The 27,079-nt window shown below is 41.3% G+C and overlaps 1 protein-coding gene across 1 annotated transcript in view; it reads left to right on the top strand.

Moving 5' to 3' along the window:
- Positions 1-2,618: 2,618 nt before the first annotated feature.
- The window catches only part of LOC126188793 (uncharacterized), a 56,725-nt gene continuing 32,264 nt past the window's right edge, over positions 2,619-27,079 (top strand). The window contains exon 1 of the mRNA XM_049930407.1: positions 2,619-2,887. Coding sequence (XP_049786364.1) covers positions 2,824-2,887 — 64 coding nt within the window. The 5' untranslated portion in view covers positions 2,619-2,823. The remainder of the gene's footprint in view (positions 2,888-27,079) is intronic.

Raw genomic sequence — 27,079 nt, 5'->3', positions numbered from 1 at the left:
GATATTTTCTGAATCCGTGCTATGTGTCAATAAATCGTTTTCTTCGAGGTACTTCATAATGTTCGAATACAGCATATGTTCCAAAACACTACTGCGAATCGACGTTAGTGATATGGGCCTGTAATTCAGCGGATTACCCCTTTTTTCCTTTTTGGGTATTGGTGTGACTTGAGCAATTTTGCAGTCTTTACGTTCGGAACTTTTTGTGAGCCAGCGGTTATACACTCCTGGAAACTGAAATAAGAACACCGTGAATTCATTGTCCCAGGAAGGGGAAACTTTATTGACACATTCCTGGGGTCAGATACATCACATGATCACACTGACAGAACCACAGGCACATAGACACAGGCAACAGAGCATGCACAATGTCGGCACTAGTACAGTGTATATCCACCTTTCGCAGCAATGCAGGCTGCTATTCTCCCATGGAGACAATCGTAGAGATGCTGGATGTAGTCCTGTGGAACGGCTTGCCATGCCATTTCCACCTGGCGCCTCAGTTGGACCAGCGTTCGTGCTGGACGTGCAGACCGCGTGAGACGACGCTTCATCCAGTCCCAAACATGCTCAATGGGGGACAGATCCGGAGATCTTGCTGGCCAGGGTAGTTGACTTACACCTTCTAGAGCACGTTGGGTGGCACGGGATACATGCGGACGTGCATTGTCCTGTTGGAACAGCACGTGCCCTTGCCGGTCTAGGAATGGTAGAACGATGGGTTCGATGACGGTTTGGATGTACCGTGCACTATTCAGTGTCCCCTCGACGATCACCAGTGGTGTACGGCCAGTGTAGGAGATCGCTCCCCACACCATGATGCCGGGTGTTGGCCCTGTGTGCCTCGGTCGTATGCAGTCCTGATTGTGGCGCTCACCTGCACGGCGCCAAACACGCATACGACCATCATTGGCACCAAGGCAGAAGCGACTCTCATCGCTGAAGACGACACGTCTCCATTCGTCCCTCCATTCACGCCTGTCGCGACACCACTGGAGGCGGGCTGCACGATGTTGGGGCGTGAGCGGAAGACGGCCTAACGGTGTGCGGGACCGTAGCCCAGCTTCATGGAGACGGTTGCGAATGGTCCTCGCCGATACCCCAGGAGCAACAGTGTCCCTAATTTGCTGGGAAGTGGCGGTGCGGTCCCCTACGGCACTGCATAGGATCCTATGGTCTTGGCGTGCATCCGTGCGTCGCTGCGGTCCGGTCCCAGGTCGACGGGCACGTGCACCTTCCGCCGACCACTGGCGACAACATCGATGTACTGTGGAGACCTCACGCCCCACGTGTTGAGCAATTCGGCGGTACGTCCACCCGGCCTCCCGCATGCCCACTATACGCCCTCGCTCAAAGTCCGTCAACTGCACATACGGTTCACGTCCACGCTGTCGCGGCATGCTACCAGTGTTAAAGACTGCGATGGAGCTCCGTATGCCACGGCAAACTGGCTGACACTGACGGCGGCGGTACACAAATGCTGCGCAGCTAGCGCCATTCGACGGCCAACACCGCGGTTCCTGGTGTGTCCGCTGTGCCGTGCGTGTGATCATTGCTTGTACAGCCCTCTCGCAGTGTCCGGAGCAAGTATGGTGGGTCTGACACACCGGTGTCAATGTGTTCTTTTTTCCATTTCCAGGAGTGTATATAATTGCTAAATATATCAATAGACACAAACGCAATAAACATACACAAAAACAAAACATTTCAGATGAGAATAGCTCGAAGTTCTACCGAGAAATAGGTGGCAATAGGCTATTATGAACGAACAAGCTGCTTGGACTATATTACACATCCAAATATAGTATATCTATTCTCTCGATATATTTGCAACTTATTCTGACCACAGTTATTGCATTACATTTTTTTCTTGACAACTGCATTATATATATTGTATTCTCCTCAAGTAATCAGAAAACAGATTGTATAGAACCGCTTTAACACTTGTTAAGCATTCAGTTCTCTGTAACTTTAGATAAAGTTTTATATATAATGTTCTCTATGTTATTTAAAAAACATTAACAACTGTTTACCGATAAAATTGTAATAATAAGTCTTTGCTGTTAGATTTAGAAGCATCCGAACCATCTTACATTTCAAGGTGGTAGGTTACTCTGTACTGTTAATGAAATAAATAATACATTTCGAATAAGGACCAAGAAGGTAAGATACGAGTAATTAGGGCTCATCTGGAGGCATGCAGACAGTCGTTTTTTCCCTCGCTCTATTTGCGAGTGAAACAGGAAATGAAACGTCTAATAGTGGTACAGGGCACTATTCGCCACACACCGTAATGTGGCTTGCGGGAAATGTATGTAGATAGATGTAAATGAATGAGTGGAACGGTCTGAAAGTGATTTGATGAACCCTGTGCCAAGCACTTAAATGGTCACTGCAGAATAGCCCTGTAGGCATAGCTGCAGACGTAGATCTCGCAGACGCACAGGGCGAGCTGAGTTTCGCAAGGTCTCTGTTTGAGCAATCCCTTTTCATTTCTGTACAACGGTGTTTCGTCCTCTAAAATGTTACAATGCGTCAGCATGAAACGTGTTCCACGTATGGTACGTGATAAACAGGTAGAATGAGGATGCCAGCTGGTCCGGCTCCATTATCTTCTGGGACCACTTGTTTCCCTTGAAGTCATGAAAACGAGGCTGCAGGCACGCTCCCCTGTTGTCAGTGTTTTGCGAGGGCAGACAGCCCGTGTAACGGGCGACAGCCACCAGACTAGGCACGCTCCAGTTGCCACTGATCCGTTTCTGAGCACCAGCAGGCGTGCATTTGGACCACACGTGCGACGCATATAACACGCGGGGCCACGTGATGTCAAGAGCCGCGCACAGGAGCAACCACGCCATGAGAACGTACTGCCTCTTCATTATTCTCGGTGAGTCGAGGAACGTCGCATGGTTCCCTCTAAGTGACGGATGTCGTTTAAGCGATGTTAATCCTGTAATGTTTCGCCTCCCGTTTTCATAGAAGACATCGCCAGGCCCTTTCGAATTCCGATGGTGGAAGATACGTCTATAGGTAGAATTTCGCCAGCAGTGGTATAAGAAGTAAGGTTCGTTGGGAACGTAACTACGTTTGCCGTGCTTCTAACACTTCGCATCCCATTTCTGGTTGGATTCCAGTACTTAGTGGAAGCTGCTTTCCATTTCTCCCTGTCTGATACTTCTAATGGCTAGAGATCCTCAATTTTTCACTTCACTCCTCCGCCACATGACGCCGTATGGCCTATAAATTCAGTGTCGACATACTGCGGTGCCGGCCGCGGTAACCGAGCGGTTCTAGGCGCTTCAGTCCGGAACCGAGCGACTGCTACGGTCGCAGGATCGAATCCTGCCTCAGGCATGGATGTGTGTGATGTCCTTAGGTTAGTTAGGTTTAAGTAGTTCTAAGTTCTAGGGGACTGATGACCTCAGATGTTAAGTCCCATAGTGCTCAGAGCCATTTGAACCATACTGCGGAGATATATATATATATATATATATATATATATATATATATAATTTTTTTTTCTTTAATATTTTACACATCCAACTCCTCTTCCTCGTTAGAATGTCCGATTCAGATTCGCTGGACATCGGGAATAAACAGCAGTTTTAAGTTTCATGTTACAACCAATTTCAATTCTTTTACAGTTCTACAAGTAAGATGATGTCATTTGATGTATTAGAAATGGTTTTGAAAGCCTGCGACTGTGGAAACAATAGGTTTGTTTATAAATAATTCTGCTACCAGTCACGATTATCTTTGTTTACTGTTGATATGACGCGTTTCGCGAAACGATTCCCATTTTCAAGTTCGTTTTTTTGTGTGTGTATTATGCCACTTCTGTGGAACTGTGTCAGAGGCGGTAACAGCCTGAGCTCTGTCAAGAAAGAAAGGGTCACATAGCATTGTTGGCTGGGAAGCCCTGTAAGGCAGGTTGAGCCGTCTGGTGGGAAAGGATTTCCTCCCTCGGCACACAATGGCCTTTATTCCCATGGTGTGTGAGAGTTCCGTGTTAAGCGTATCTGTTGTGAGTAGGTCACTGTAAAGGGTGTGTGCGTAGTATCATGACGTGTCTGTGTTTTATGATGACGCCGACGACGATGAAAGAAAGGAGAGGGTGAAACCCATTGCGCCGGCACGCAGTAAGATACTGTGGAGAGGTTTGGAATTGAATCCAGGACTAGCGCAAAGAACAACAACCTATCTATCAAAAGTGTGTGGGATGGGGGTGAAAAAAGAAGTGAAGCCCACGAGGCGCGAATAATCAGACTTTATTCATCTAGAATATTAGAGTGAGAGCACTTAGTGACGTACAACAAACTTTACACATAATTACAAATCATTACGAAATTTAGAATGAAGGCTTTCACGAACGGATGACACAGCTGCTGGGAAACCTTTCGGGATGTGAGGACGTGGTCCAAGAAACTCTTCTGTTCCTGACGTTTCGTCCAGGACGGCGCTGGACATCCTCAGAGCCGCTCCTCCGCCGAGTCTTGCCGACTGGCCGCCGGACGTCCGAGAGCGACATAAATACTGTCGGAAAGGGGGCGAGCTCTCCATATAGAAAGTAGCAAGAAATTCGAACAAACGGCTCTGGACAAAGCAAGTAAGAAACCATCTAGCAGGTACCCGCTTGTAGATGACACATTTGTGGTTTGGTCCCATGGTAGAGAGGCTTTGGACGAATTCTTTGATCATCTAAATAAAATTAGACGAAAAACCCAGTTCACCGTGGAAATTGAAAATAACAGAATATCTTTCTTGGATGTTTTAGTTATGAGATAGTCCGATGGAAGTTCCGAACATAGTTTTTTTCGGAAAGTAACGCATACGGACAGATACTTGCATAAAAACTCCAATCACCATTCACAACAAAAGAGCGGTGTCATTAAGTCTTGTCGACCGAACCGAACGGATATGCACATCGGAATACCTGGACGCTGAAATATAACACCTGAAGCAGGCTTTCGAGAAAAATGGCTATCAGAGAAAGAGATAAAGAGAATTTTGCGATCAAGGAACAGAAGACCGAAGGACAAGGATGAACCACAACGGAAAAATAAAGTTTCCCTCCCTTTTATTAAAAAAGTAACGGATCAGATACGTAACATTTTACAGAAACATATCAGACCGGCCTTTAGACCAACAAAGAAAATAAGTACTCCGATCTGTGAAGGATAAACGCCCTTCTCTGTTAACTTGTGGTGTATACCAAATTCCTTGTACATGTGGTAAAGTTTATATTAAAACTACCAAGAGAAGCATAATCGCACGGCTAAAAGAGCACAAAAGAATTTCTCACAAGGGAAAATAGAGAAATCAGCTTTAGCAGAGCATGCTCTTCAGTTAGGAAACCACGAAGTGAATTTTCTGAGACAGAAATTTTATCTGCAACCATAGACCTTGCCGTTGGTGGGGAGGCTAGTGTGCCTCAGCGATACAGACAGCCGTACCGTAGGTGCAACCACAACGGAGGGGTATCAGTTGAGAGGCCAGACAAACGTATGGTTTCTGAAGAGGGGCAACAGCCTTTTCAGTAGTTGCAGGGGCAAAAGTCTGGATGATTAACTGATCTGGCGTTGTAACACAAACCAAAACTGAGTTGCTGTGCTGGTACTGCGAACGGATGAAAGCAAGGGGAAACTACGGCCGTAATTTTTCCCGAGGGCATGCAGCTTTACTGTATGGATAAATGATGATGGCGTCCTCTTGGGTAAAATATTCCGGAGGTAAAATAGTCCCTCATTCGGTTTTCTGGGCGGGGACTACTCAGGAGGACATCGTTATCAGCAGAAAGGAAAATGGCGTTCTACGGATCGGAGCGCGGAATGTCAGATCCCTTAATCGGGCAGGTAGGTTAGAAAATTTAAAAAGGGAAATGGATAGGTGAAAGTTAGATATAGTGGGAATTAGTGAAGTTCGGTGGCAGGATGAAAAAGACTTCTGGTCAGGTGAGTACAGGGTTATAAATACAAAATCAAATAGGGGTAATGCAGGAGTAGGTTTAATAATGAATAGGAAAATAGGAATGCGGTTAAGCTACTACAAACACCACAGCGAACGCATTGTTATGGCAAAGATAGACACGAAGCTCACGCCTACGACAGTAGTAAAAGTCTATATGCCAACTAGCTCTGCAGATGACGAAGAAATTGAAGAAATGTATGATGAGATAAAAGAAATTATTCAGATAGTGAAGGGAGACGAAAATTTAATAGTCATGGGTGACTGGAATACGATAGTAGGAAAAGGAAGAGAAGGAAACGTAGTAGGTGATTATGGATTGGGCGTAAGAAATGAAAGAGGAAGCCGCCTCATGGAATTTTGCACAGAGCACAACTTAATCATAGCTAACACTTGGTTCAAGAATCATAAAAGAAGGTTGTATACATGGAAGAAGCCCGGAGATACTGACAGGTTTCAGGCAGATTATATAATGGTAAGACAGATTTAGGAACCAGGTTTTAAATTGTAAGACATTTCCAGGGGTAGATGTGGACTCTGACCACAATCTATTGGTTATGAACTGTAGATGAAAACTGAAGAAACTGCAAAAAGGTGGGAATATAAGGAGATGGGACCTGGATAAACTGAAAAAACCAGATGTTGTACAGTTTCAGGGAGAGCATAAGGGAACAATTGACAAGAATGGGGGAAAGAAATACAGTAGAAGAAGAATGGGTAGCTTTGAGGGATGAAGTAGTGAAGGCAGCAGAGGATCAAGTAGGTAAAAAGACGAGGGCTAGTAGAAATCCTTGGGTGACAGAAGAAATATCGAATTTAATTGATGAAAGGAGAAAATATAAAAATGCAATAAATGAAGCAGGCAAAAAGGAATACAAAACGTCTCAAAATTGAGATCGACAGCAAGTGCAAAATGGCTAAGCAGGCATGGCTAGAGGACAAATGTAAGGATGTAGAGGCTTATCTCACTAAGGGTAAGATAGATACTGCCTAAGGAAAATTAAAGAGACCTTTGGATAAGAGAGAACCACTTGTATGAATATCAAGATCTCACATGGAAACCCAGTTCTAAGCAAGAAGAGAAAGCAGAAAGGTGGAAGGAGTATATAGAGGGACTATACAAGGGCGATGTACTTGAGGGCAATGTTATAAAAATGGAAGAGGATGTAGATGAAGATAAAATGGGACATATGATACTACGTGAAGAGTTTGACAGAGCACTGAAAGACCTAAGTCGAAACAAGACCCCGGGAGTAGACAACATTCCATTAGAACTACTGACAGCCTAGGGTGAGCCAGTCCTGACAAAACTCTACCATCTGGTGAGCAAGATGTATGAGACAGGCGAAATACCGTCAGACTTCAAGAAGAATATAATAATTCCAATCCCAAAGAAAGCAGGCGTTGAGAGATGTGAAAATTACCGAACTATCAGTTTAATAAGTCACGGATGCAAAATACTAACGCGAATTCTTTACAGACGAATGGAAAAACTGATAGAAGCCGACCTCGGGGAAGATCAGTTTGGATTCCGTAGAAATGTAGATATACGTGAGGCAATACTGACCCTACGACTCACCTTAGAAGAAAGATTAAGGAAAGGTAAACCTACGTTTCTAGCATTTGTAGACGTAGAGAAAGCTTTTGACAATGTTGACTGGAATACTCTTTTTCAAATTCTGAAGGTGGCAGGAGTAAAATACAGGGAGCGAAAGGCTATTTACAATTTGTACAGAAAGCAGATGGCAGTTATAAGAGTCGAGGGGCAATAAAGGGAAGCAGTGGTTGGGAAGGGAGTGGGACAGGGTTGTAGCCTCTCCCCGATGTTATTCAATCTGTATGTTCAGCAAGCAGTAAAGGAAACAAAAGAAAAATTCGCAGTAGGTATTAAAATCAATGGAGAAGAAATAAAAACTTTAAGGTTCGCCGATGACATTGTAATTCTGTCAGAGACAGCAAAGGACTTGGAAGAGCAGTTAAACGGAATGGACAGTGTCTTGAAAGGAGGATATAAGATGAACATCAACAAAAGCAAAACGAGAATAATGGAATGTAGTCGAATTAAATCGGGTGATGCTGAGGGAATCAGATTAGGAAATGAGACACTTAAAGTAGTAAAGGAGTTTTGCTATTTGGGGAGCAAAATAACTGATGATGGTCGAAGTAGAGAGGATATAAAATGTAGACGGGCAATGGCAAGGAGAGCGTTTCTGAAGAAGAGAAACTAGTTAATATCAAGTATAGATTTAAGTGTTAGGAAGTCGATTCTGAAAGTATTTGTATAGAGTGTAGCCACGTATGGAAGTGAAACATGGACTATAAATAGTTTGGAGAAAAAGAGAATAGAAGCTTTTGAAATGTGGTGCTACAGAAGAATGCTGAAGATTAGGTGGGTAGATCACATAACTAATGAGGAGGTATTGAATAGAATTGGGGAGAAGAGGAGTTTGTTGCACAACTTGACTATAAGAAGGGATCGGTTGGTAGGACATGTTCTGAGGCATCAAGGGATCACCAATTTAGTATTGGAGGGCAGCGTGGAGGGTAAAAATCATAGAGGGAGATCAAGAGATGAATTCACTAAGCAGATTCAGAAGGATGTAGGCTGCAGTACGTACTGAGAGATGAAGAAGCTTGCACAGGATAGAGTAGCATGGAGAGCTGCATCAGGTCTCAGGACTGAAGACAACAACAACAACAACAACAACGTCAAATTATTATACACGATTATGTAAAGAAGCTATCGAAATATAAAAGCATCAGGATGATCTTAATAGGATAGAGTAGGCAATGAAACTTAGCGACATATGGACAGTAGCTCTGTAGAATCACTAGACAGTTTTTATCTTTGATAAGACGACAATCAATAGTTAAATTTTATCTCTGACAAAGATTATCTCTGCTCATCATGTGTTACTTTGACCACGCCCATTTTTCTACAGTATTTGTCGCTCTCGGACATCCGACCGTTCAGTCGGCGAGACTCAGCGGAGGAGCGCCTCAGAGGAAGTCCAGCGTAGTCCTGGCCGAAACGGCAGGAACAGAAGGGTTTCTTGAATTACGACCTCACATCCCTAAAGTTTTACCAGCATCTTTACAAAACTTTTTCTCGCTGACAAACCTAGTAAACGATGAAAGACATAAAGTTTGTCACTCGCTACTTTTCTGCTGTTTATGTAGTAAAAGTACCACATGAAGCATGACATTTTAATTTGTTACTTTGGTACTAATAACTGTATTCGCGACAATTTTGCAGACAGTTTTAAGTATACTTCTGAATGTACTTGCAAAATTATATCAATGTGCAACGCATAGTTCAGGAGATGTGACATCATAAACACTGACATGTCTGAAAAACTGCCACATCATACATGACGCTTTAATTTATTACGTCTTTATTACTAACTCTATTCCCAATTTATTTTGGCAGAGAGCATCGAAATGTACCACTAAATGTACCTGCAAGTATGACGTCATGAAGACTGAGCTGCATGAAAATGAAACTGCAGGGTGTAAATCGCTACACATACAAGTCAAATTTGTATACAAATATGTGTGAAATATGTTAAATACTTATTAGTTGGTTGGTTGGTTGATTTGGGGGAAGCGAACAAACAGCGAGGGTATCGGTCTCATAGGATTAGGGAAGCATGGGAAAGGAAGTCGGCCGTGCCCTTTTGAAAGGAACCATCCCGGTATTTGCCTGAAGCAAATTTTGGGAAATCACGCAAAACCTAAATCAGGCTGGCCGGACGCAGGTTTGAACCGTTTTCCTCCCGCATGCGAGTCCAGTCTGCCAACCACTGTGTCATCTCAGTCGGTCTCTATATGTGAAATATATGTAACATGTGCATTCTCTGGCATGGCTGCGGGTAAAAAGCTCCTCTTAAACCCCTGGATCGATTTCAGCCATAGTTAGTACACATATTACTTACTGCCTACAAAGAAATATTGTGGGGGGTAAGAATCACTGGCCTGCTGTTGTGTTGTGGGTGATAACTTGGTGATGGAGAGAGAGTGTGGGTAGGATGAGGAGGAAAGAGGGAGTGGGGACGGGAAGATGGACAGAGATAAGGGGAGATGAGGAGATTGGCAGAGAGATGAGGGGGAGGAGACTGATTTAGAGCGAGTGACGGGACGAACTTAGAGGGGGGGAAGAAGAGGTGGGTTTAGAGGGGGGAAGGAGAAGGTGTACAGAGAGAGAGGGGAGAGGATTAGATGAGCAGGTAAAAGGGCAGAATGAGCTGGAGAGAGAGAGACGGGGAGTACGGAGAGGGGGGGGAGGAGGATATGGACAGAGAGAGGAGGGTAGAGGAGATAGAGTGACGGGGGGAGGGGCAGTGGAACAGGGAAGAGCAAGAGATGGATGTTGAATGTGGAGAGAGAAGCAGCACGATGGAGCGGGAAGGAGGAGACTTGCCAACAGAAGTTGGTAACTCCGTAAGCAACGACGGCTAAACTGCACTCAGCCCACCTGGTTGCCCGTGCGGTCTAACGCACGGCTTTCCAGGTGGGAAGGAGCGCCTGGTCCCCGGCACGAATCCGCCCGGCGGATTTGTGTCGAGGTCCGGTGAACCAGCCAGTCTGTGGATGGTTTTTAGGCGGTTTCCATCTGCCTCGGCGAATGCAGGCTGGTTCCCCTTATTACGCCACATTCACACTAGGTCGGCGATTGCTGCGCAAACAAGTTCTCCACGTACGTGTACACCACCATTACTCTACCACGCAAACATAGGGGCTACACTCATCTGGTGTGAGACATTCCCTGGGGGGGCCACTGGGGGCTGAACCGCACAATATCCCTGGGTTCGGTGCGGGGCGATGGAGGGGTGAAGTGGACTGCGGTAGTCGTCGTGGGGTTGTGGACCACTGCGGCTGGGGCGGGGACGGAACCTCTCAGTCGTTTCTAGGTCCCCGGTTAACACTCAATGCAGTACATACAAACTGCACTCAGTAAAGTACAACGAAATGAAGCTAACAATGAATGCACCTGGATATGCGTTGGTAGCAGAAGGTCTGCTCAAGAGTGATAAAAGACATACCAAAGACTACAACACCAATGACCCTCTCTCTATTTCCCCCTATGTAAGTTAATTATTTCTGTTTTGTCTGTCAGTTATTGAATATAACCTGTTTCCACTCTCCCAAGCATAGTATTAACTTTACAGATTACTAACTTTTCATTATATCTGTTGTGGACAACGTAAATAAAGAGAAACATTTTCATAAACGATATATTCATAATTCTGTTAATATGTAGCAATATAAAGAAAGCTGTTCAACACTGAATCAACTATTTGACAACCAGAAATCGAGCACAAACAGGGGTTGCATTTCTAACTTAAAGTTGTACAAAAAAGAAAAAAATTCTGGCTACCAGAGATACGTTTAGGTATATTATGAATCTGTCACAGTAACGTTGATGTATACCGTCACTATTAGTGTAGTGTACTGCATGAAATGTGCAGCACGATTACTAAATTGCAAAAAAAAATTACGTTTACATATACAGGGAGTATGAAAAAACCGAGTAAATAGAACACAAACATAATGCAGAAAAGTTTATGAAAACAAAGTATGGAAAAATTAAGAGTTGATAGATTCAAATACCTGGGGGAGTGGATCCAAGCCAATGGACTGGGTAGCACATCAAATAAAGAAAGAATAAAAAGATTAGAATTTGCATATAAACACAAAACTACTACAATAAGAAATCAATATCCATACAAGCAAAGATTAAACATTATAATTCAGTTATTAGGACACAAGCAACGTATGGATCAGAGTGCTTAACATTGAATGAGAAAGGCGAATTAAGAGAACTAGAAAAAAGAGAGAGAAATATTAAGAAAAATTCTAGGTCCTGAGAAAAACAAGGAAAATAGGTGGATTAAAAGGAGAAATGAAGACTTATACAAAAATACAGAAAAGATCAGATACAATGAGGAAGAGACGGCTAAAATTTTATGGACATTTAAAATGAATGGAAGAAACACGGATTACAAAGAATTTTTAATTACGTTAGTAAGCTTAAAAAAACTGTAAGATGGATAGAAGCAGTAAAGAAAGACGTCAACAAAATAGGTGTTACAGAAGAAATAATACGTGACACGAATAACTTTAGGCTACTTATAGAAAACGCAAACTATGAAGAAGATGAGCCAAAACCTCGACCCAAGAGAGTGTGGACAGAGGAGCAGAGACGAGCAGTTGGCGAGAAAATGAAGAAGTACTGGGAAGAACGGAAGAAAAAGAAACACCATACATCTTAAGTTGTAAGCAGTCCATAGCTGGCCAAATTCATAAATAAAAAAAATACAGGGAGTTTACATTTCTCAGAACAAATTTCAGTTTATTACATTAAGTGTATTTATTGGCCATGATTAGATAAATTTTATATTTTTATTGTGAAACGTCCCCTTTGAACAATTTTACATGTGAAACGTCCACTTAGAACAATTATACAAGCCTGTGCTTAACCTGACACACAATATTATTTAGCGCAACGCAATCTGACTTTCAATAACCCCTACAAAACAATGGCCCTGACTAACTTTAACCTATACCTTTTACAAATCACTTACCTCACAAAAATCTTCGCTACTCAAGCTACTGCAAAACAGCGAGCGCCACTACTGCCAGCTAAATAAAAGATTCAAACCACTGAAGGTACTAACTACTGATAGGGATAGTTAGCAAATGAAAGATATTAATAGAGAACAAACAATGTATTTACCTTAATATTCATAATTGACATTCAGTCTTACAGATTATCAAAACTCCGCCATCTCTCTCCCCACGTCCACCACTGCTGGCGGCTCACCTCCAACTGCCCAGCGCTACGCGCTGTTCGCATCCAGCTATAGCAGTTCATGACAATAATGGCAGACAACAATGCAAACTAGCCACATACTGCACACAGCACAGCCAGTGATTTTCATATAGAGAGCGCTACGTAACGTTGCCAATAAAAAACATAAACAGCAAACTTACACAAAGAAAACATAAACAGCCTACTTACATAGTGCACACAGCACAGCCAGTGATTTTCATATAGAGAGCGCTACGTAACGTTGCCAATAAAAAACATAAACAGCAAACTTACATAAAGAAAACATAAACAGCCTACTTACATAGCCCCCATGCTCCCCACAAAAAAATTTTACAAAATGTTTTTGGCCAGTGGCCAATACAGATTTGAAAAAATTTTTCATAATTACAATAACAAAGATATCAAATGCACACACTTATTGATACAACGTTGGTCAACAGCTAAAATTTTTTTTCACAGTCAATAAAGACAGTCCAGATTGTTCATCATAATAGTAATTACAGTTTTTGTTTTTCACAAAGTCTCATTAGTAAAAGAAATTGCACATAGAAGTAGTGGATTTCCATGCAGTCTTGAAGAAGTAGTGTTGTCCTTCCAACGGAAAGACAGTGCTGACTCTTGAAATGCTGACAGGTAATGGGCCACAATGGAGCAAACCCACAGCAGAGTCATTCGAAGTTCTGACGAATATTGGTAGGTAGGTCATCACTGAGCAGACCCACTGCAGTCCTGGTAGAGAGTATGGTATTGGTGGGCCACCAGAGATGCAGACCCACAGTAGTCCTTGTAGAGATAATTGTATTGGTGGGCCATCAAAGATGCAGACCCACTGTAGTCCTTGTAGAGATGGCCAGCAGCCATCTGTTGTGACTGTGCAGGTGCACAATCACCATTGAAGAGTCTTGCGGATAATAGAGCAAGTCCATAACCACCACTTGTGCATTCACAAAGTTTTTGGGAATTGTCCTTAGAACCAGCAATGCTGTTATCCAGTCCCTTGCTGAATTATTAACACACGTGCAAACACTAACAGTCCCTACTTCTCACATATTGTCCATATACAATGACCAACAGAAATGTGTGCAGTGAAATGAATGCTTACAAGTTACTTAATTTGAGTAACTGGTGTCAATTACAATTATATAACATAAGAATACAATTACAAAGATACAAAATACATCATTAAAAACATAACAATACAGATAATATTTGTAGTGCAGGCTTTACAAAACAATAGAAATAAACATATACATCAGTGTTACAGGAATGATGACATGAGTACATACATAAAAGATCAGAATCACTTTTAAAAATTCAACTTCACACATGAGCATTAAAACAACACAGAATAAATAATGTCTAAGCATCTTTACAAAGTAAATAACATATTATTAGAAAAAGTCTACAACAGAGCTCTGATCAGCTAAACATATAAAGACAGGAAAAACACAAATACACAAGGGTACCCAAACACATAGTGGGATAACACAAAAGGAAAGGACAGGGTTTGTTTTCAGTGTAACATTTGGTACTGCAGTCCACCCCACAACTTCATTCGATAGATCTTTCGTCTTATTTCAACATTTGTTTCCACCAAAAAAATCCTATCCAAGCATGCTTTCTGTATTTATATGTTCACACATTGCTTACCTCATCATTTATTTCCAAGAAAATCCTACCTATACCTCGTTCCTGTATTCTATCCATATTTCTTTCAAAATAATTATTTCTGATTGTACAATACTCATTGGGGCCCAAATCTTTCTTCGCAATGCATTCTTTACCTATTCTCCATAGTCAGTTTCTTATATAGTCTACCCCCTCTTAAGCTAACTTAAATCTACTGAGCTCAGATATATATACCAAAGGACGAGGCAATGCAGCATCACAACAAATCAACACAAACAGAAATGACAAAGAAATGCAAATTGGCAAAGCTAGCAGCATAAATTAGCAAAAGTCAAATTCAATAACACTATGCCTTGCAAACAGCAGCAACTTATACCTAAACATGACATAGCGCAAGCAGAAAAAAATATTACAGTAAAAACAACAATGCAGACAAGGGAAATGCATATTCACATCTTAATGTCTATGTAATTAAAGTGGTCATCTTAATGTCTATGTAATTAAAGTGGTGCACCATAACAACTTATTGTAAAAAAAATATTACCATGTACCTGAAAAGAAAATTAAGTGTTACTGTTACGAGTTACTTCTTATTGTTCTTTCCTTTCCAAGTGCTCCTTTTTTAAAGAATGTGGATTACAAAATTATCATTTAATACATCTGTTGACAGAAAGAGTTCACATTAGCAAATGCATCTCATTTTATAAAAGCAATGCTGCAACACAGCTGGAAACCAGACATCAAATGAAATAAGCAATTACACAAACCAAAGCATAAAAATGTCATTCAGTAGTCATGTGACATTTCATTTCATAAGTTAATTGCTCTCAACTCTCGTACAAAGACTCTTGTCATAATCAGGTGTGCAGATGTAAAAATATTTCTTGTCATTTTGTTAGGCATTTCAGTAAATATCATAAATTTTTAAGTAACGAGGGTGTCGCATTAGCGATGAAAGGCACATCCTAATGGTTTATTCTCCAGGTGTTTGACACAGCTGTGTGCCCACAACGCATTACAAAAATCATATGTTTTCAAGTAACGAGCGTGTCGCATTAGCGATGAAAGGCACATCCTAATGGCTTTCTTTTCTACCTGAGCGTCTGAAAAGGCTTGTTCTCCAGGTGTCTGACACACCTGGGTGCCCACGTCGCATTATGTGCAGGTGGTCACTTAACTTTCTTACGGAAATATTTACGACAGCAGTTTCCGCTACAGTGACAGTCTCATATAAAAATTTTTCACAGGTCAAGAGTCCCTAACCACTATTCATTACTCCTTACCTTATTCGTCGACACTTCTTCAATACTGCATCATAACAGATACGTAGCTTAATCAAATAACTCATATAGCATCAGCTTATGGATCATAAACATACATCAGCAGCTTAATACATATCGTCGTCGTAATAATAACATCATAACACCTCAGTCAAATCTCAAAATCGTCGTAGCTTCCTCCAATAATTTCAAAACCTAACAAAATTCTCTGCTCATGTCAAAGGTGTCATCTGCCTCAAACGTACTTTAAAATCATGCTCCCTTACCAAATACATCATTCAAAGCTCTCATAGTATCACAATGGTACCAAAAAAAATATGAACAGTTCACACAGTACAGACAAAGTACAATTTCTTAAGTGTGAAGTAATCCAACTCTGTAATTGCGTAAACATGTGTCACTGACGTAGTAAAAGGATGTTTGTTTCTCTGTTAAATGATCAGATAGGTGTGTAATTTATGTGTTAGAGAAATATGGTACCGATGTGTAAAGTTGTATAAGCAAATACCATATTAGCTAGGGCTCCTTGTGCTTGCCAAACACATGGTACACAAAGTAGGCGTGTACCCCCCTGAGGTTTATTGTAATTGTATCCTCAGGTATTACAGCTTACAGCAATGAATTGAAATGTATCACGAAAAACTTTCTTTGTAATTCAAAAATCTCTAAAAATAAATGTTTTAAGTACAAAATTAATCACTCAAGTACGTGTCCTGTAGCGCTAAATATGCGTCTTGCTGTAAGATAATCTCTGGGAAGTGTCGTAGTTATCGTCCTCCAAAAGCTAAGTTCAGCAGAAGCCAATGTACTTACCTCATGATAAACAAAGTGAAATGCTTTGCGTATAGATATCATACTTATTACGATTATTGCCGTGATGAAGAAAGTACTGTGCTGTAACGTATTGTTGTGCTACAGAAAAGGCTGTCTCCTTGTAGCAATAGCACAAAAGTCACCACTAAAACATGTTTTACTTTACAGAAGAATTCAGAAAAACTGTGCAGATATCAAACAGATACACCGCAAAAGCAACATTGTAAATTGTCACTCATTAGTAACGTCGTGATATAATCGTGTAGCTGTCACACAAACCAACCACTGTGTCATCTGGCATTTCACAGAAAGCACCTCAAATCCAGAATCCACTCGTAAGCAAACCAAAATGTTGCATGTTAACAGTTTCTTAACTCTGACAAATTGTACAAGTAGCGTGAAGTGAAAATTGCAAAGACTAAGTTAAAAAGCAGATTATCTGTCAATAAATGGTTTTACATGAGAAATGTGGTGTAAACCTTTACTCTTCCTAGTACGCAGAGTTTCAACTTCAACGCAATTATCATGTGGTATACGTCGGATTCTGTAAGGTCCATTGTAAACTAGAAAGAATTTGTGACTCAAGTGTTTCTTCTTATGTGACAATGAATGAGCTTTAATGAGAACTTTCTGACCAATATATAATTTCTTTGAATTTGCTTTACCGTGTAGTTTTCTCCTTTTGTCTGCTGCAGATTTTATATTTTTTAGAGCCAAATCAATTATGTCTTTGTGTCGAAGTTTACGTGTATTCGGGAAAGGTACAAGCTCTCTGATTCTGTTCGGAGGTTCTACATTCTTCAGTACAAGAGTAGGTGGTAAAGCAGTGGAATCATGAGGCATTTCATTCAGCACATTTTGAAATAAGTGTAAATATCTGTCCCAATGCTGATGCTTTCTGTGACAATAAAGTCTGCAAAGCTTATTGATTTCTTTCATAATCCGTTCAGACGGGTTACAATGTGGTGAATACAATGAAATAAAAACAGGTTTGATTTTATGATTCCGAAGCATGCGTGACCAAACAGCAGATCTGAATTGCGCTCCGTTATCTGAAATGACTTTACTAACGTGTCCAACTTCACGTAAGAAATTTTTAACAAAGGCGTTGGATACAGACCGTCCAGTGGCTTTACGTAACGGAGTGAAAGAAACAAATTTTGAAGTAAGTTCAACAGCGACTAGAACGTACGAAAATCCATTCGATGTTGTGACAAGGGGTCCCAAGAGATCAACAGCAGCAAATTCTTTTAATTTGGAAGGAATGATTGGAAACAACGGGGCACGATGTGAGATAGTAGATGGTTTCGCCTTTTGACAAAGTTTACAAATAGACAAGACTCTTCGAATTCTCTTTTCCATATTGTTAAAATAACAAGTCGTTCGAAGAATATGATAACATTTTCGTGGGCCAAAATGTGCGAAGCTGAAATGAATGTACCAAATGAGCTTATTAACAAAATCGTCTGGAATGCAAAGTACCCATAGCTTGTCATCAACAGTGCAGCGTTTGAAGAGTATGTTGTTTCTAACCAGGTAATAATGCCGAATCTGAGTCTGTGTCTTTTCATGCCATTTACTTTTGATGTCTTTCCAAATCGGATCTTTATCTTGTTCATGAGCAATGTCCTTTAAAGATGTGGTGATGAAGTTTTCAAAGGCGACTTTCTGAATGTAAAGAATACTGAAATTTTTCTCGAGGTTGCCTTCTGTGTTACTTTTCTCAAGGCCAGCCGGTGCGCGTGACAGTGCGTCCGCAACAATGTTCTCCTTGCCGGGAATGTAGACTATTGTGAAGCGGAATTCTTGCAGAAACAATGCCCAACGTTTTAACCTGTCATGATTTAATTTTGAAGACATAAGAAATTGTAATGCACGATGATCACTGTATACTTTTACGTGCTTACCAGAAAGAAAGAAACGGAATTTGTTAAATGCCCAAACGATAGCTAAAGCTTCTAATTCAGTAACGGAATAATTTTTTTCAGATTTTGTTAGCACTCGGCTAGCAAAAGCAATGGTTTTCTGTATGGTAGTGTCATTTTCTATGTCTTCTTGAAATAAATGGGCACCAAGACCGACTTTAGAAGAATCCGTGCTAAGGCAGAAATCTTGTGACAGATCTGGATGAGCTAGTATTGGCGCGTGAAGTAACGCTTCTTTCAAAGAATTGAATTCCAACTGTGCTTGTTCGTCCCAGTTCCAAATAGTATTTTTTCCAGTGAGAGAACAAAGTTTTGGTGTAACAAGAATTTGCATATTCAGAAAACGACGGTAAAAATTTACGAGACCTAGAAAACTGCGGACTTGTCTTTTTGTGGATGGAACTGGAATGGCTCTGATTGCTTCTAACTTTTCAGGATCCGGCTGAATGCCTTCAGAAGAAATAATATGTCCTAAAAACTTCACCTTTGACCTACCGAATTCAGACTTTTCCAAGTTAACTGTAATTCCAGATTCTGCAAAAGTACGTAACAAACTGTTGAGGATGCGGTTATGTTGTTCCCATGAGGCTTCTGCTATTAGAATATCGTCCACATATAAGGTGATGTGACGTTTTAAGAACTCAGGTAATATGGAATTTAACCCGCGAATGAATGCTGCTGAAGAAATGTTCAAACCAAAAGGAAGTTTCCGAAACTGATAACAAACGCCGAAACAAAGGAAAGCTGTGTATTTTCTACATTCTGGATGTAGTTCGATCTGATAAAAGCTGGATCTGAGATCAATGGAAGACAACACTTTTACACCATTAAAATTTTGAAGAAGTTCTTCCATCGTCTGCGGCCTGTCTGTTTCAGGAATAATGATAGTATTGATTTGTCTCGAATCTAAGACAAGTCTGATCGATCCATTTTTCTTCTCAACAACATGTAACGGATTGTTGTATGAGCTTACTGCAGGCTCAATAATGCCCTCGTCAAGCATAGATTGTATTTCTGTTCTAACACGGTCCCTATAATGTGCTGGAATTACGTATGGTCTTACACAAAATTTAGTATGCTCACGAACACGAAATTGGTATTGAAATCCCTTGATTGTTCCTGTTTTGTGAGTAAAAACTGTGGAATGTGCTTGTAAAATCTCAAAAAGGTCCTGCCTATCAGTGTCATTACAATTCTCAATTGTTTGAATTTTATTCTGAATTAACTCATTAATTTCAAATATGCCGTCGATGTCATCCCTGTCAGTACTTGCAGAGTGATTGTTAGTGTCTAGTTCCGTAGAAAATTCCGAACTGTTATCTAACAGAAGGTAAAGCCGATTAATTTCCTCATCATGGTTTGAGAGCCAGTCTTCAAATTTCAAAGCTATTGACTTACCTTCTTTCTCTAAACTTATTTCAGCATCGTGAAAGCTTAAGATTGCTTTATATTCATTCAAAAAGTCTACTCCCAGTATAATTTCCGTCGACAATAATGGAACAATAAGGAAGTTCATAGAGAAGCTGTGGCTTTGACAAAAGAATTCTAAGTTGGTTTGTTGGCGTACATCTACACTTTTTCCAAAGATTGCACCTTGTAATTTAATCTTACGTAACGGAAGTGTGGGGCAATCGTTCGCTTTGTTGCATTTGCTAAAAGCTGTTTCGCTAATTACTGAAATGGGACTGCCAGAGTCAAGTACTGCCGTAAATTTTACGTCATTTACAGTAATATGAATCACAGGATATGCAATGTTGTTATGTTTTACGTCGTGTTCCTGGAGTAAGATGTCCCTAATGTCTTCCATTTTTACGTAATTACTAGCTACGGCAGCTGCGTCGTCAGTTTCATAAGTACGTCTTGTGGCTGCCAGTGGTGTGAGTCATCGCCTATTGTCTCTTTGTTGGCGCGCGTCGTTATTGGGATTTGGAGACCTAACTTTTACAAATTCATCGTGACGAGAGTGCTCTGCTCTGTTTAAATCTCGCCAGTTCTGATGCAATTCAGGTCTGTCGTTACGATCATATCGTCTGTCGTCATGTCGGTAGATTCCATAGTTTCTTTCTTGTCGGTCACGTGGTGGAGAATTTCTCCTTGAATCGTAACTACGCGCTGGACCGTTGCGTCTAAAGTTATTCTGTCTCCCTTGATAATAGTTATTTTGGTTCCCATATTGTCTGTTTCTCTGATTGTCTCTGTGATAGTCATTACTGCGGAGAGGTGATCTTTCCCTGTAATTATTACTACTCTGCCAACGGTTGTCATACGGGTGGTGTCTGTTTTGGTCACGATTTGCGTTGTAAGAATAGACTTGTCGTGTCCAGTTATTATTTCTGTCGTCACGGAATTGTGACGGATGTGACCTGTAGTGATTGATTTCCTGTTTTCGCATCCCACGACTGTCTGTGTCAATTTCCAGTTCTTGTAACAGTCCCTGAAAAGCTTCAATGTCGTCTTTGCAACGTCCTGCCAAAATAATGTGTCGTAAATGTTCAGGCAGTTTGATTAAGCAAATGCGGATGAGTTCTGAGGGGCTGTATGGGTTTGATAGGTACTGATTCTTGTGCAACATGTCTTCAAAATATTTGACAAGACTGGAAAATTCAGATTGTTCAAAGTGTTTCATCATCATGATGCTATGTTTTACGCGGTCTTGTGTAGCTTGAGACCAATATGCTGAGAGGAAGGCATGGTAAAATTCTCCTTCACTGTGGCAATCGTGAATGACCAATCGCATTCTTACAGCTGGTTCATTCTCCAAGTAGCCACACATAAATTCTAATCTGTGTTCTAATGACCAGTTGGGAGGAAAACAATGAGAGAATTGATGGAGCCACGCTTGTGGATGAATGTTGTTGCCAGAATTCTTAAATGTTTTGAATTTACGTGTAGTAATGAACAGCTTATAGTCAAAATCATCGTGTCGGCGAGTAGCATGTCGGTCATTGTCACGTCGTTTCGGCGGTTCCATCTCAAAATTCGGTGTACCTTGCCAATTTCTTTCATAATTACCGAAATGCTCTGTGTTATTATATTGTGGCTTTTCCGTATTTCTATGTCCCTCTTCCAGTATTGGGGCGCGAGTGTCCTCTGAAACACGTAATTCTTGTATCACCTGCGTCAACTGATCTTGTACTTCCCGGATTTCTCTTTTATACTGTGTATTAATTTGATTTTGATTTTGTTTGAATTTTCTTATTTGTTCATAGTCTTCTGTGTCAGTGAAGGCTACGGGTCTTGTGTCATTCAGATCATCATCTACCTTTGTAGATAAGTTAGTGACCTGATCCGAAAGTTCAGCTACTTTCTCCGATAGTGAACACATTTCCTCAGTGTGTTTTTCTGAACCAAGTTTCAGAGTGTCCATTTGTGTTGAAATCGAATCTACTGTGTTCTTTAAGTTTTCCTGAGTTTTTGCCAGTTGCGTAACCGAATCGGTAGATGCAACTGAGTCAATTTTAGCCCACAAGGTCTCATGATTTTCATGAACAATGGTTTGCAGTTCTTTTATGGCTGCTTCGTGATTCTGTAATACATTCTCATGACGCGAAAAAATAGGTTGGAAATGCTCACAAATTTGTGTTTTTACGTCATTACAGACTTTCTAACATTTCGATTCTATTTTATGTAACTCAGTAGTTAAATCTTCACGTGTTTGTTCAAGCATATGTTCCACTGAGTCTAACTTTTGAAGCTTTTGTTCCATTGTGTCTAACTTTTGAAGCTTTTGCTGTGTTTGTCTCTGATTTTGTTCCATTGTGTCTAACTTTTGAAGATTCTGTCCCATTTGTTTCTGATTTTGTTCAAGCGTTGTGTCTAACTTTTGTAGCCTTTGTCCCATTTGTTGCATTAACTGTAATAACAATGCACTGGTGTCTGAAACATGTTCCTCAGTGCTTTTCGGCAGTGAATTTGCACCGGCAACATTCACATTTTGACAAGCGGAAAATGTGTCTTGACTCATTTGAGAAAACGGTGAGGACGCAAAACCTGAATCTACAGTATTTGCAAAATTGTGTCCTATCATTTCGGATTCCTGAGGCGAGCTGTTGCCGACCGATCGATCGACAATGCTTCCCTGTTCACTACCTGTTTCACTGCCTACGCCATTGTCTGACGCCCGCTCCATTTCCCTATGCACAGTTACCAAATTACTACTTTGAATATTAGTTAATTCACTACCCAGTGGTGCTGATAAGCTACGCTCGTCGTCACTATTATTTCTCAATTTAGTTTGGAGCCTAGTGTTACGTTTTTCACACGCCATTATTGTCACAATATTTCACACGACAACAGAGAAAAGCACAACTTGAATAGCAAAAACAAGAGAACACATTAACATAGCACTGAAAATAATATCTAGTTAATTGCAGCAGCGAAATACTTGGCGCAAAGCTACATGCATGCCACAACTGTTTTACTGTACAACAATGAAAGACTGCAACTACAAAGGAGATTCTCTCTACAATTACGCGCTAGCAATAAACAAAAGCTACACTAAATACACAAACTACAAGAAAAAAATCAGAAGATTCCAGTGAGGTATCCTAGGCTAAGGGTCGACATATGAAACGTCCCCTTTGAACAATTTTACATGTGAAACGTCCACTTAGAACAATTATACAAGCCTGTGCTTAACCTGACACACAATATTATTTAGCGCAACGCAATCTGACTTTCAATAACCCCTACAAAACAATGGCCCTGACTAACTTTAACCTATACCTTTTACAAATCACTTACCTCACAAAAATCTTCGCTACTCAAGCTACTGCAAAACAGCGAGCGCCACTACTGCCAGCTAAATAAAAGATTCAAACCACTGAAGGTACTAACTACTGATAGGGATAGTTAGCAAATGAAAGATATTAATAGAGAACAAACAATGTATTTACCTTAATATTCATAATTGACATTCAGTCTTACAGATTATCAAAACTCCGCCATCTCTCTCCCCACGTCCACCACTGCTGGCGGCTCACCTCCAACTGCCCAGCGCTACGCGCTGTTCGCATCCAGCTATAGCAGTTCATGACAATAATGGCAGACAACAATGCAAACTAGCCACATACTGCACACAGCACAGCCAGTGATTTTCATATAGAGAGCGCTACGTAACGTTGCCAATAAAAAACATAAACAGCAAACTTACATAAAGAAAACATAAACAGCCTACTTACATAGTGCACACAGCACAGCCAGTGATTTTCATATAGAGAGCGCTACGTAACGTTGCCAATAAAAAACATAAACAGCAAACTTACATAAAGAAAACATAAACAGCCTACTTACAATTGTAGTCACCAGACCTAATTAGAAAGCGTCCGGCCATCCTGATTTAGGTTTTCCGTGATTTCTCTAAATCGCTCCAGGCAAATACCTGAATGGTTCCTTTGAAGGGGCACGGCCGAATTCCTTCAAACATGGTTCAAATGGCTCTGAGCACTATGGGACTTAACTTCTGAGGTTATCAATCCCCTAGAACTTAGAGTTACTTAAACCTAACTAACGTAAGGACATAACACACATCCATGCCCGAGACAGGATTCGAACCTGCGACTGTAGCTGTCGCGCGGTTCCAGACTGTAGCGCCTAGAACCGCTCGGCCACTCCGGCCGGCTGAATTCCTTCCCCATCCTTCCCTATTCCGATGAGACCGATGACCTCGCTGTCTGGTCTCCTCCCCCAAACAACCCCAACCCCCCCCCCCCCCAGCCAACCCCTGTATACAAGACGAAGTTGTTCAAATGGAAAGAAAATGTTCATGTAAAGGCTCGATTCAAATCCCTTTAACACTTAAATTGCCCAGAGTCATTTTGCCTACGTGCGTAGACTGCATCAGTGTCTGATTCATTCTACTGGAACAAGACACGCTAGACCACTCGCATTTTCTGGCGAGGTTATCTTAAATCGAATGGCACCTGGAGAGTCGTGGTGATGGACTTGAGTGGCCCGCAGCTCTGTGGCAATGGTAAATATACCGGATGTCTGTTCTGAGGGTCGTCAGGCACATTTCCTGTTATGTTTCGGCAGATATTTGCAAATTCGGTTCTGCAAAAAGTCGATAGAGCCATCCAAAACCGACAGCGCTCATCACAAGCTTCATGCGACGTCCATTGCCAACGGAAATCGTCGATTTATTTCCTGTTACAAACAAAATCATTTTTGAAGCGGACTATTCCGCGCCCATTCGATAGAGCTGTCCCAGGTTAGTCTACTGCGATATTCGCTCTCTCGATATGAGTTAAGAGGGACAGCAAAACAGGAAGAATAACCACGATAATTTCACGATTGGTACGGTAGCTGCCCCCAAATAACCGCTGGCGAGGGGACAGGAACGGTAGGGGGAAAGCAGCGTCGGCTGCTTGTCACAGTCCTGCCACCACCACACGCGTTCGGCGCTTAACACGAAGTCACAGGTGGCACTCGCGTGAATGTTGCCCTCTTAAGTCACACTAATTTACTGAATATTCATGCTCGAGAGTTTTACCTGCAACTTATGTATTATTCATCTACCGCAGCTATTGTTCTGGTCTTCAGTCCCGAGACTGGTTTGATGCAGCTCCCCATGCTACTCTATCGTGTGCAAGCTGTTTCATCTCCCAGTACCTACTGCAATCTACATCCTTCTGAATCTGCTTAGTGCATTCATCTCTTGGTCTCCCTCTATGATTTTTACCCTCTACGCTGCCCTCCAATACTAAATTGGTGATCCCTTGATGCCTCAGAACATGTCCTACCAACCGATCCCTTCTTCTAGTCAAGTTGTGCCACAAACTCCTCTTCTCCCCAATCCTATTCAATACCTCCTCATTATTTACGTGATCTACCCATCTAATCTTCAGCATTCTTCAGTAGCGGTTCTGAGCACTATGGGACTCAACATCTGAGGTCATCAGTCCCCTAGAACTTAGAACTACTTAAACCTAACTAACCTAAGGACATCACACACATCCATACCCAAGGCAGGATTCGAACCTGCGACCGTAACAGTCGCGCGGTTCCGGACTGAAGCGCCTAGAACCGCTCGGCCACAACGGCCGGCCTCTTCTGTAACACCACATTTCGAAAGCTTCTATACTCTTCTTGTCCAAACTATTTATCGTCCACGTTTCACTTCCATACATGGGTACACTCCATACAAATACTTTCAGAAACGACTTCCTGACACTTAAATCTATACTTGATGTTAATAAATTCCTCTTCTTCAGAAATGCTTTCCTTGCATTGCCAGTCTATTTTATATCCTCTCTCCTTCGACCATCATCAGTTTTTTGCTCCCCAAATAGCAAAACTCCTTTACTACTTTAAGTGTCTCATTTACTAATCTAATTCCCTCAGCATCACCCGACTTAATTCGACTACATTCCATTATCCTCGTTTTGCTTTTGTTGATGTTCTTCTTATATCCTCCTTTCAAGACACTGTCCATTCCGTTCAACTGTTCTTCCAGGTCCTTTGCTGTCTCTGACAGAATTACAATGTCATCGGCGAACCTCAAAGTTTTTATTTCTTCTCCATGGATTCTAATACCTACTCCGAATTTTTCTTTTGTTTCCTATACTGCTTGCTCAATATACAGATTGAATAACATCGGGGAGAGGCTACAACCCTGTCTTACTCCCTTCCCAACCACTGCTTCCCTTTCATGTCCCACGACTCTTATAACTGCTATCTGGTTTCTGTACAAATTGTAAATAGCCTTTCGCTCCCTGTATTTTACTCCTGCCACCTTCAGAATTTGAAAAAGAGTATTCCAGTCAACATTGTCAAAAGCTTTCTCTAAGTCTACAAATGTTAGAAACGTAGGTTTGCCTTTCCTTAATCTTTCTTCTAAGGTGAGTCGTAGGGTCAGTATTGCCTCACGTTTTCCAATATTTCTACAGAATCCAAACTGATCCTCTCCGAGGTCGGCTTCTACCAGTTTTTCCATTCGTCTGTAAAAAATTCGCGTTAGTATTTTGCAGCTGTGACTTATTGAACTGATACTTCGGTAATTTTCCCATCTGTCAACACCTGCTTTCTTTGGGATTGGAATTATTATATTCTTCTTGAAGTCTGACGGTATTTCGCCAGTCTCATACATTTTGCCCACCAGATGGTAGAGTTTTGTCAGGACTGGCTCTCTCTAGGCTGTCAGTAGTTCTAATGGAATGTTATCTACTCCCGGGGTCTTGTTTCGACTTAGGTCTTTCAGAGCTCTGTCAAACTCTTCACGCAATATCGTATCTCCCATTTCATCTTTATCTACATCCTCTTCATTTTCCATAATACTGTCCTCAAGTACATCACCCTTGTATAGACCCTCTATATACTCCTTCCACCTTTCTGCTTTCCCTTCTTTGCTTAGAACTGGGTTTCCATCTGAGATCTCGATATTCATATAAGTGGTTCTCTTTTCTACAAATGTCTCTTTAATTTTCCTGTAGGCAGTATCTATGTTACCCTTAGTGAGATAAGTCTCTACATCCCTACATTTGTCCTCTAGCCATGCCTGCTTAGCCATTTTGCACTTCCTGTCGATCTCATTTTTGAGACGTTTGTATTCCTTTTTGCCTGCTTCATTTATTGCATTTTTATATTTTCTCCTTTCGTCAGTTAAATTCAATATTTTTTCTTTTACCCAAGGATTTCTA

This window comes from Schistocerca cancellata, chromosome 5 (genome assembly GCF_023864275.1).
Source record: "Schistocerca cancellata isolate TAMUIC-IGC-003103 chromosome 5, iqSchCanc2.1, whole genome shotgun sequence".
Taxonomy (NCBI): Eukaryota; Metazoa; Arthropoda; class Insecta; order Orthoptera; family Acrididae; genus Schistocerca; species Schistocerca cancellata.
This window is presented reverse-complemented; position numbering and strand designations above follow the sequence as displayed.